The sequence below is a fragment of the Halichoerus grypus genome, chromosome 14 (genome assembly GCF_964656455.1).
Source record: "Halichoerus grypus chromosome 14, mHalGry1.hap1.1, whole genome shotgun sequence".
NCBI lineage: Eukaryota > Metazoa > Chordata > Mammalia > Carnivora > Phocidae > Halichoerus > Halichoerus grypus.
In genome coordinates, this window is record NC_135725.1 from 44199949 (window position 1) to 44211762 (window position 11814).

General features: G+C 42.0%; 1 protein-coding gene across 3 annotated transcripts in view; it reads left to right on the forward strand.

The window, feature by feature from the left end:
- SH3GL2 (SH3 domain containing GRB2 like 2, endophilin A1) overlaps positions 1–9987 on the forward strand; it is a 215344-nt gene extending 205357 nt beyond the window's left edge. For all 3 annotated transcript variants that reach the window (XM_078061261.1, XM_078061260.1, XM_078061259.1), the window contains 5 exons: positions 102–235; positions 2288–2446; positions 4197–4300; positions 5934–6064; positions 8396–9987. In XM_078061261.1, coding sequence (XP_077917387.1) covers positions 102–235; positions 2288–2446; positions 4197–4300; positions 5934–6064; positions 8396–8595 — 728 coding nt within the window. In that variant the 3' untranslated portion in view covers positions 8596–9987. The remainder of the gene's footprint in view (positions 1–101; positions 236–2287; positions 2447–4196; positions 4301–5933; positions 6065–8395) is intronic.
- The last annotated feature ends 1827 nt before the right edge of the window (positions 9988–11814 follow it).

The following is an 11814-nucleotide window of genomic DNA, read 5'->3' on the forward strand; positions in this document are numbered from 1 at the left end:
CATTATATTTTGCCTGTCATCTCGGCTGTGGTGGCCCTCTTACTGCATGTACATTTCACCTTTGTCCTTTAACATATAAGAGACTCATTCTCCCCTTGCAGGCCCAGCGCTTGGTGAGGTGGGGGAGGCCATGCGGGAGCTCTCGGAGGTGAAAGACTCTCTGGACATGGAAGTGAAGCAGAACTTCATTGACCCCCTTCAGAACCTTCATGACAAAGATCTGAGAGAAATTCAGGTATCTGCAACTGATCCTTTGGGAAGTGAGTGGTTTGAATGTACAAATGTAGGTGCCCTTTTTCCCTCAGAAAACATTTTTTTAAGCTTATTGTGTGTGATGAGGTTTGGATTACAAAATAACCCAGCAAGATAAATTGAGAGAAACCAGAAATGCAATACTTTATCCCATTATTATGACTGTGCCGCTTATGAATATTACATTTGACTTTTCCACATTGAGTTTTCAGGTTATCAGCCTTTTTTTTTCCCAGAAGAATAATATCCTTCCCTGATACTACCCAATTTTATTAATTACTGCTTTCTGGGCTGATTTCACTGTCTGAAAGGCTAACTGTATCAGTTGTTAGCTTAGGTAAATTGTTATACTATCACTCTATAAACACATGTTTTCATATTTTCATAGCGATTATTAGGACTGAGGAAGAATAACCATCCTCTTTATAAAACACGTAGAGCTGTTCCAAAGAAATAAAGTTCAACTGGCTCTACCTCCAACTAGGTCTGTAATGTTTTCTCATTCATTCCTTCGACAAATATTTGTGGAACCTCTCTGAAATTTAACTTTATTGTAACATGGTCATCCAAATGTGAAGTCCCCTAGATCTCTTTATTCTAGCTTGAGTCTCCTTCATCCTATCACTTGCTCAGGATTGCAGTAGTAAATGGCAGACTCACTCTTAAACTACAGTATTACCCCTGACTCCAGTACTCTACCCTCCAGTTGACTACAAGTTCAAATGTGTTACAAGAATATCCCTTCCAAAGGAACAAACATTTAACTTGGATCAGGGCATGGATGGGAGGCAGGGTGTACAGTGGGAGGAAAGGTCTAGGATATTTTTCTTCCTCTTTTCCTTTTCATTTCTTCACCACTCCCAATTCTGTTTTCATCTCCCTGCCTTTATTTCCATACACACCCAGGATCAGGGAAACCTAGTGTTTTCTCCCACCCATTAGTAATGGAATACTACAGCCCTTAGAATAAAAAAGATAATTTGTAGCTTTGGGAAATGACTTTCCTACTTTGTCACTAGAGGGTTGGGCAGAGGTTGGGTGGTCAGGCAGTGGGGAGGATGCAAGGAGGGATTTTGAAGAACACTGTGGGGCATTAGACCCCGTCTAGCATCCCTTCCAAGTTAGAGTTTTTCCACTGAGTTTCATCATCTACCAAATGGGAGACTTAAACTTATCAGTGGTTCCCTGAAAGCTGCATCAGTCAACAAGGGTAAGTGTTAAGATATAGATTCCTAGGGGCACCTGGGTGGCTCAGTCAGTTAAATGTCTGCCTTCAGCTCAGGTCATGATCCCAGGGTCCTGGGATCGAGCCCCACATTGGGCTTCCTGCTCTGCGGGCAGCCTGCTTCTCCCTCTCCCTCTGCATGATGCTCCCCCTACTTGTGCTCTCTCTCTGTCTCTGACAAATCAATCAATCAATCAGTCAGTCTTAAAAAAAAAAAAAGTATAGATTCCTAGACCCTGGCCCTAGATATTTTAATGCAGGTGATCAGTAATTCAGATTTCTGATAAGCAACTTAGATGATTCTCACAGACTGGTTTCCTCAAAGATAAACCCTTTCCAGTGTTAGTGTGCTAGGACTCAAAAAGCAAGAATGCTAGTCTTTCCCACTTCTTTTCAAGGAAAGTGTTTTTCTTCTACCTTCTCATGAGACACCATTTCTCTTGAAGATGGGAATTTGTGGGTTCTGTGTAGCAGTGTTTTCCATGTGGGTGGCCATATGCACACATTCCCAGCTTCTGTCATGGGATGGAAAGACATATTCCAGCTTGGCTTTGGCCGAGCAAGGGCAGAAAATAAAGGGCACTGGTAATTCGCAAAATTTCTTTCTTGCTCTTAATTATTTTTAAAGATGCTTCTCCATATTTAGCTTTTAGAAGCATTTGCCCCAGTGATGCTGGCTTTTGGTGATGTGATATTTTAGAACTTAGCCTGTCTTATTTTGGAAGCTCATAGGCATGATGGAGAAGTGAGCTGTAAATAGGCCTTTCCATGAACGCTGTCAAAGCATATTCCTGCCCTTGACTTTTTCAGCATCATCTAAAGAAGTTGGAGGGTCGACGCCTGGACTTTGATTATAAGAAGAAACGACAAGGCAAGATTCCAGATGAAGAGCTCCGTCAGGCTCTGGAGAAATTCGATGAATCTAAAGAAATTGCTGAGTCAAGCATGTTCAATCTCTTGGAGATGGATGTGAGTCCCTCTCCTCTGATTTCTAATTTAATCTTGCCATTGAGGCTCAAGATTATGTTAGAGGGTTACATAATTCAAAAGGTTCATATCTAATTATACTATGTGGTGAGAACTTTGGTAGATAGTTATTTCTTTAAAATAATTTGAAATAAAGTAGATCCAGAAATGGTAAGGGTTTTTTTTTTTCCTGTTATTTCCATAGTTTAATTTAGTGAGATATTTGTCTACTAATGATCTTAAAGAATTACCAATTGTGAGAAGATGAAGAATGTTTCTGATCATGTAAAAGTCCAGTAGCTTGAAATACTTTGTCAAAATATAGGGCAGATTGACTTCAGATTATAAAAGAATATCACCTAAAATGCATTTAGAATTGAGGGTTCAGTATAGGTTAAGATGTTCTATATTTTGAAGTAAACATGATATTTTCTTTCAAAAACTAATTTCAATTGAGATTGATGACTGTAGCATAGATGCTGTATTTGGGGGCAATGTAGTTTAAAAGCTGCTTTTACATTTCCAGTGCACCAAAATGTTATTATTATTTATTTTTTATTTTAGAGAGGGGGAGAGAGAGACAGCGGGGAGAGGGAGAGGGAGAAAGAAAGAATCTTAAGCAGGCTCCACGCCCAGTGTGGAGCCCAACATGAGGCTCAATCTCATGATCCTGAGATCATGACATGAGCCGAAATCAAAAGCCAGATGCTTAACCAACTGAGCCACCCACGTACCACGCCAAGTGTGCTAAATTATTATTCATGGCTTTAGAAGTTATATTCTGTTGAGTTCTTTCAGCCCTGTAGTCATGAGGACTTCTGACCACTCATGTAATAAAGCCAGCTAACCAGTTTTCAAGTTCCTGCTCACTCCCACCTCTGACCCTATCAGTTGCTGACCAACTTCTTCCAAGGTGTTTACAGAGCCTTTATGTGCTTATCACTTAACTGCTTTGCCCTGACTGGTGATATGGGAGGTGTGTTGAACATATCTGGACCTTCCCACCACCCAGAGACGGTGTAGGTTGGTGTTTATGTAGAACAACTAGTGTCCCACCTACCTACTGAAGAGGAATGCTGTAGGCATGGGGCTGACCTGAATTATAGTGCTCCTTCCCTGCACCCAGGGCCCCATTCCACCCCCAAAACTCATGGGACAGCATTGACTTTGCTGACTTGGAGGACAATATTCAGTGAGATCACAACCCGAGACATAAAATGAAGAGTAACTAAGGATGCCTAGAATACTGGAGCTGAAATGAACCCAAGATGTCACTTGACCCAACCCCTTTACGTTACAGAAGAGGCAGAGAGGACAAAAAATTTTCCATCCTACCAAACTGCCTCCATGTTGCCTCATGTGAAAAATCAATATTCACATTTTTATTAACATTAATATATTAACAGCATGGAAAGCATAGGGAGCAAAGGCTCCTTTGGTCAATGTCTCTTTTTCCTATAAGAAATCAATAAAATTAGCCAAATCCTACCTGGAAGTTGGTAGTTAAGAATGAGATTGTTCAGTGAGAAGTGTGTGATCTTTAGAAAGATTCCTTATAATGTCGCTTCTCCTCATGGTACTGACATTTACAAGCATGCAGATGCTTCTTATCCTTAACTGATGTGGAGCCTACAGAATCTCTGAGCAGTGGGCTGTGGGTCAGGAGCAGCTCTGTCGTATGTGTGGGGCAGTAGGAGATGCTTAAGGATGGTGACCTGGTAACTGAGGCGTGATCCCCCCCATTGGCCTGCAGATTGAACAGGTGAGCCAGCTGTCTGCGCTCGTCCAAGCCCAGCTGGAGTACCACAAGCAGGCCGTCCAGATCCTGCAGCAAGTCACCGTCAGACTGGAAGAAAGGTATCTCACAGTTCCTGAATGTTATATTCCCATTTTCTTCCTCTGAAATAATGGGTAAAGAAATGGAAATAATAGAATACATTTGAAGAAAAACTTCTGCCAAAATTCCTGCTGATCCTACCTAGGCACCTTGTGGATCATTCGTTTTGGTTTTCTTGTGTCTTTGTGCTTTGTTTTACTTTGTTCCATTGAATCTAATCTTGTGTTGATGAGAGGTCAGGATGTGGGTTGTATGTTGGCTGCCACAGATGGGAAACCAGAATGCTGCCAAGGATAATGGGCGTGATTTGCTGAACAGACATTCTGGGTGGGTACTAAAGGCATATCGTCGTCAGTCTTCTGACAGCCCTGTGAACTAAGTATGATTAGCCTCACCCACAGGTGGAAAGCCCAGGCAGGTGAAGTAACTCGCCCTGGGTCATACGGTGGTGCAACAGGGGTTTGCCGGGCAAGCAGAACCTATTTGAAAGCCTGTATCTTGTCACAGCGTTTCTCTGAGTGGTGAGCAAGTCCTCCCCTATCAGAGAGACTGCTTTTGTATGTCTGTTCCTCCTCCTCAGATGCACCCCATGGCCGGGCAGAGGTCATTTTCTTTGTGACTAGGTCTCCCTGGAGTTGCAGGGCACAGCCTGACAGCTGTAGGCAGAGGCCCCGCTCTGTCCTGTGTGTCACTTTGTCTATCTCTCCTCAATGCACCCTTGTGGGAATGTGTGTCACACTCTGAAGCATCTAGAAAGATTTAAAACCCTGCATTTCAACATACTAAAGAAATATTATATGTCTTTGTGACATCCATTGAGCACAAAGGGCCATTTTCCTTTTTTCCTCTGACATATGTTCAAAGTCAGTATGGTTCTATAATCACCATAACTTGAACCCTCCCCATCTTTGCGAATCTGTTGTACCCTTTGCTTCATGAACACCTGAGACTGTGGAAAATACTTAGGGGTGTGGGGAAGACATTAATTGGCCATACCTTTCCACTTTCCTCCTGTCTTCCCTCATTTCTTTCCTACTTCTTGTATCTCAGACCACTCAGTGTTCTTAGGGCACACAGTATTTCCTCCTTCCAGACCTACTCCAGCTCTTAAACTCTTTCTTCTGGAAAGGACTGTTCATCTGGAAATGACTCTCAGCTGTCTTTTCTCCCCTTCCATAAGCCTTCCCGTGGACAGGTAGACGCCTCCCTGCTGGCACCCCCGTGTTCCTGTAGCATTCTGTGTCTCTCCAGAACAACACTCACCATGGTTTCTGGTCCTCAGGTGTTTACATTCTGTCTCCCTTACTGACCATAAGCTGCTTGAGGGCGAGAACTGTGTCGTACTCATCTTTGTGTTCCCTGCACCTACCAGAGTGCACATTTGCAAAGTGAGTTCTGAATAAATGAGGAAGTGAGGGATTGAGAGACAGGATGAAGATGGTGAGGGCCGGACCACAGAGGGACATCACGGAAAGCAGAGACATACACAGAGAAGGCTAGTTTTTTTGTTTCTTTATTTTTTTTTTTTTTTTTTTTTTTTTGAGATTTTCCCTGCTCCACATTAGTAGCCTTCCTGGATGTTACTGCTTTTCTTTTTGCTTCTTAATTGGCTCCATACTCTTATTCCCCCCCTCCCTTTTCTTTTTAATGCAGAATAAGACAAGCTTCATCTCAGCCTAGAAGGGAATATCAGCCTAAACCACGAATGAGCCTGGAGTTTACAACTGGAGACAGTACTCAGCCCAACGGGGGCCTCTCTCACACGGGTACACCCAAACCTGCAGGTAAGCAGCTGAGACCTGCAGACCCCATGACCCAGGCCTTGGGCACACCCCGCTGACACTTTCCCAGAAATTCTAGGCACAGCCCAGTCTGGCTGCACAAGAACTCTACAGTGATACATTTCTTACGGGATGGTTTCGTCAGGTAGAAACTCTTCTAAAGCACGTCTTCCTTCGTCTCTCATTGATCATTTCTTTCCCTCCTTTTCCCCCTTCTCTCCTCTAGAAAACTTTCTTTGTACATCCCTTTTTCTCTCACTCTCCATCATCAGCACACATAAACCTCCCAAGTAACACATTTGACTTTGCCTTCGTTTGTGGTGTTAAGTCACCCTAATGTGTCATTTTGGTGCCAGGAGCCTCCTCTTTCTTTTCTGTTTTTCCCTTCTGTGTTCCAGCACGCATGAGGGTGAATGCCCTGGCAGGGCGCGCCCACAGACACTCACATATAACCCACAGACAGCAGCTCCAGCAGCATGTCCAGCTGGAGTTCTTAAGTCACCGGAGCATATGGGTGATCGCCTTTCTAGATGAATGTATTTCGAATCTCAACATCGGCTAGCTTTCCCTCCTTCCTTCACCTTCAACCAACTCATTGTACCCTGGTAACTGAGGTTAGTATAGTAAAAGCTGAAATTTATTTTCTATCAGGAATATTGATGTATACCCAATAATAGGTTCTTTTAGTTGGCACCATTGCTCTCTACCCCCGATACACAGATTAGGTAAAAGCCTGTGCTTGAAACATTTTCAACCTTAACAATTTGCTTGGGTGAAGAAGTGGAAACTATCTTACACTGGACATGGACTTCCAAGAAATGCAGTGTCTCCTCTTTTCCCTGGAGCCCAAGGCTTGACATTCTGTAGTAGGAAATGTTTTATGAGGTGCTCTCTGGAGACCATGAAGGAAAAAAGTGAGGTCTGTGGTGACAGTTGGTGCTCTCTGCCCTTTGTGTTCGCCTCACTGCTCAGAGCCCCCAGGGCGGGGTATACGGGACAGTGGCTCTTAGAAGTTAGCTGGCTGCAAGGACGAGTCATGTAAGTTGTGATGAGTTTGCTTCTCCCTATTCAGAAACCAACCATGTATTTCACTCTTCTTTTGGAGACTTGTTCATTTTTTGCTTTCTTAAAGTAAAAAAGTAGTTGACATTGTTTCCCTTTAAAGTCATCTAGGTGACACGGGAGCTGTATGCATGTGTTTTGAGTTTACGTGCTCATGTGGAGGCGTGCTATATTAAATATAGATGGTCATTTAAAATAGATCACTTTTAAGATATGATTCCATTCTTCATTATTTTACTCAAGGCATAGTATGTTATTTTTTGTATGCCAAAACTCCCATGTACTCATCCTTATATATGCAACAATTTACCAAGAGTAAGTTATATAATTTTTACACGATCTCACTCAATAGCCACAATAGTAGTGTGGAGTAAGTTCTGTTAGTTCTAATGCTAGACAAGGAAACTGAAAGGGAAGTGCCTTGTACAAGATCACTCAGAGTATGAACTTGAACAAAAAATGAACCAAATTGATGAGAACTGGTATGAGGGGTCAACTACTTTTTTACTTTAAGAAAGCAAAAAATGAACAAGTCTCCAAAAGAAGAGTGAAATACGTGGTTGGTTTCTGAATAGGGAGAAGCAGACTCACCACAACTTACATGACTAGTCCTTGCAGCCAGCTAACTTCTAAGAGCCACTGTCCGGTGTATACCCCGCTAGATTTATCTCTTTAGAACTATTTATCTAGTTCTATTTATCTAGCCAAACAGAACAGAAATACGTGTCTTATGTTGTTTTCATCACATTACAGCAGTTTTCCAGAGGCTGGAGTTTTTACCTTTAAAAAATTAGCACTGCACTGTTATTCTGATGTTGCCAAGCATTGTCCATGTAATGGACTTGACTCTTTCACATGTACAGAGATTTTAAAATGCTAGCATGGAAAGGATTCAGGCCATGTTCTATTAACCGAAAACTCATTAAAACTCCTTAAGTCACTGGGTCTCCCATCTCTGGACACTGTCAGGAAGGCACACCTTGGCGGACGGTGTTGCATGTGTCACAAGCATAGACGCGGCCATTGTTCATCCTGGAAATGGAAGCAGGCGTCCAACGACTTCCAGGAATCTGAGAAAACTTCTGAAGACTGCTGAAGGGCAGATGCTATGCAGCGGACTGGGGACTAGCCGCAAGAGGAAGCTTCAGCAGGAGAGAGGAGTGAGGGAGGAAGCCAGGGGGACGGCAGGCCAGGCAGGTTAAGCAGGTGGTAGATATGTGAGTTAAATACCCCTTGTCTTTCTGTGTTCTTCTCTCCTGCTTTCACTTCTAGGTGCCCCAATGGATCAGCCTTGCTGCCGAGCTCTGTACGACTTTGAACCTGAAAATGAAGGGGAGTTGGGTTTTAAAGAGGGTGATATCATCACACTCACTAACCAAATTGATGAGAACTGGTATGAGGGGATGCTTCATGGCCAGTCAGGCTTCTTCCCCATCAACTATGTGGAGATTCTGGTTGCCCTGCCCCATTAGAATGTTAGGCTGGCAGGCTTACCTCCTCTTGACCCAGATAGTTAAGTTTAACCACTGCTTCGGTAATGCTGCTTACAACACATCCCAAATGCAGGCCGCAGTGGTCCAAGTCATCAAGCCCCACCGAGTATCTTTGGTTGACTTGTGTGATCCCACAAGAGTCATGGTGATGGGTGGTATCTTCTTAGGCTGGTGGGCATGGCATGTGCTTTTTAAACACCATCTGAGACCAGCCAGTAGTCACTGAACTGCTGTTTACACGGTTCTCAGGAGGCTGTGGCTTCTTAGAATATGACCATGAGCCACATTACAGTAAAACCATCCTACGGAAGGTATTATCTATCACCTAGGGGCCATCTCAAGGTCTCAGGTTCTCCATTTCAATAGGAGAAAGGTCTTGATTTCCCATTGTTCCCTCCCAAATATGTGAGTCACAGAATTGTAGAAGAAAGCCTCCCTCACCAGCAACTTGTCTTCTGGTCTGAATGAGTCAGTCCCTTGATGCTATCAGTAGGAAAGTGTGGAATGTGAGTTAAAATCCTTTTCTGAAAACAGTCACTTTTGTTCCTCCCAGTTATGCCTATTTCTGAGGGACAGCCGGTTTTCTTCCCTCCCTGCTCATAAAGCCAGAGGGGACTCCCGCTGTATTTCTAAGTAAGGCAGTTAGCAGTCAGCACATGGTAGGAGGGGCTGAAGAGAAGAGATGGTCCATTATGAGGAAATGGGAAAACATCTGGTTTCCAAGCTTAAATTTCTTGCTGCAGAGAAACCACTTATGTATTTAGGCCATTTCCAAAGGTACAGGGAAGAGGGAACACATATCTTCACTTCAGTTTTATTTATGAATTACGTGCTTCATGAGTCCATTTGGCACAGACACACAAGGAGAAAAACACAAGAAACCATTATTCCACTAGTTCCTAGACCAAGAAACAGTAACTGTCTTTCCTTTCCGCTTCCACCTTGTGTTCTTTGAACGTCATTTGTGCAGATTCTGCCCTCAATGAGGACCAAATAAAGATGATTTTTGTGCTTAGCAGTTTAAGATGTATGGCCGCACCTGCAAAAGTTTTTCCCACCTCAGTCCTGACTTTTATTTCCGTCCCTTCTATTCCATCTTCATGTTGTGTGCACAGTGCTGTGTGTAAGCCTATGAGTGGTTTTTTGGTTTTGGGTGTTTTTGGTATCAGTTATGAAGTCCTGTTAGGTGTTCAGAGTTCTATTTATCTAGCTATACAGATTCCTTCAGAGGTTGAACGTGCTGCTTCGGATGTGCCACCTCCGGTCGTGGGTCACGTGGAGTGAAAGGCAAATCTTACTGCTTAATGTATAAACCTCTTACCACAGGAAGCATCGCCGTTTCCAATAAATATTGCTGAAGAAACAACCAAAGGCTCTGGTCCTTGATTTTGTGTCATTTGTTGGGGTGGGGGGGCATGGTGGTCTCATTTCAGTCTCCGTTGCCTTCAATGCAGCCAAACCAGACCTGGTTCTGACCTCAGATGTTCCTCTCTGGCAGCAAGGGAAGTTCGTTAGCAAGAAGTCAACCAGCCTGGACATTGGTAACTTCCTGGTAATCCTAGGAAGAACGTGATTTGGGAGAGAGGATAAGAAATGGGGGAGAGGAAGTCTTCTAGAAGTTACATGAGATACCACCAGTGGTGATATCAAAAGGATAGAATGTTCAGAGACACAAATAAAATATGTCATTTCAACCAGTCTTTTGTTGTCTTTCATGCTTAAAGAGAAAGAAATAGGGAAATATAGATTGGCCAAAGCCAGCATTCTGTGTGTGTGTGTGTGTGTGTGTGTGTGTGTGTGCGCCCGCATGCATGTGTGGAGGTGGGGGAGGGGAGTTGTGCCTACAGAATTTGTATTTTCTGAGCTTCTGAGAAAATAAACACGTTTTTTATATATTGGGTGCACTTTGTATTCTTCCATGCTGAGGCTAATAGCCCAAATATTCTGATCTAACATGAACAGTTTTCATCTAATATGTGAAGTTCTATATGTGAGCTGCTCTAACATGAAAATAATATTTTTGCTAGCTACCTGAGTTAGGGTATTACAGATCAATTCTTAAAACCAATTTTTAAAAAGAAATTACCAGTGACATTGTGAATAGAGAAAATATAGAAAAATCACAGGTAAACTATTAGAATCCATAGTTATAGAGTTACTGAATATAAGATCAATATTCAAAGGTTACTTTATTTCTATATACCAGTAACAATCAATTAGAAAAAAAGTAGTTAGAAAAATCACTTAAAAAATTCAAACCCATAGGTATAAGTCTAATAAGAATTATATAAGATCTCTACACAGAAAATTATGAAACATGTTTGAGAAAAAATAAAGACCTTAATAAGTAAAGAGACGGTCTGTGTGGATTGGAAAACTCAGCATTGTAAAGATGTTATTTCTCCCTAAATGGACCTGTAGATTTAGTGCAATTTCAACCAAAATCTCAGGAAGCTTTTCTTGTATGTGTGAAAATTGGCAAACATAAAATGTACAGGGAAATGCAAAGGGATATTTCTTCTTAACAAAAAAGTTGGAAGACTTACTCTTTCTAGACATAAAGCAAAGTTATAGTAATTGAGGTAATATGATATTGATGCTATGATAGGAAAAAAAGATGATCTGTCCAGAACAGTGAGCCCAGAAAAAGACATGCATACATTTAACCATATTTGAACCACTCCATTGTTTGTAATATTACACATCCAGATAGGACTGTACCTGTGGAAAAGTAGTTCTATAAATTCAAAGGGAAACCAATAGCAAGACCCTGCACCAAATAGAGTAATCTCATTATGAGTCAACATCAAATGAAGCAAAAGTATCATGACCACATTTTCCAGGAAGAACTTAATATTTATTTGAGGGAGTTTTGGAGAACATTAATAATACACTCACCAGGTTCAGTACCATGTGAATTCTGTATTTTTATTGAAGAATAGTAAATGCCTTTTTACAAAAGTTTACTGAATGAGCAGGCAGTTTTGTGGACCACCACTGGGGAAGTTGAACTCACCCCAAACACTGGTTTTAAGACTAATCACAGAATAAATTGTCTGAAGTAGAAACAGAAGCAGAACTAAACTAAAGTGAACTGAAATGGAAAACAAGTTCAGTGAGGCGATTGTCCCCTTTTTTATTTTTCTTAAAGGTCTGACAGGTCTTAAAGAGAAAAATTTCTCTTTGCTATAAATAAGG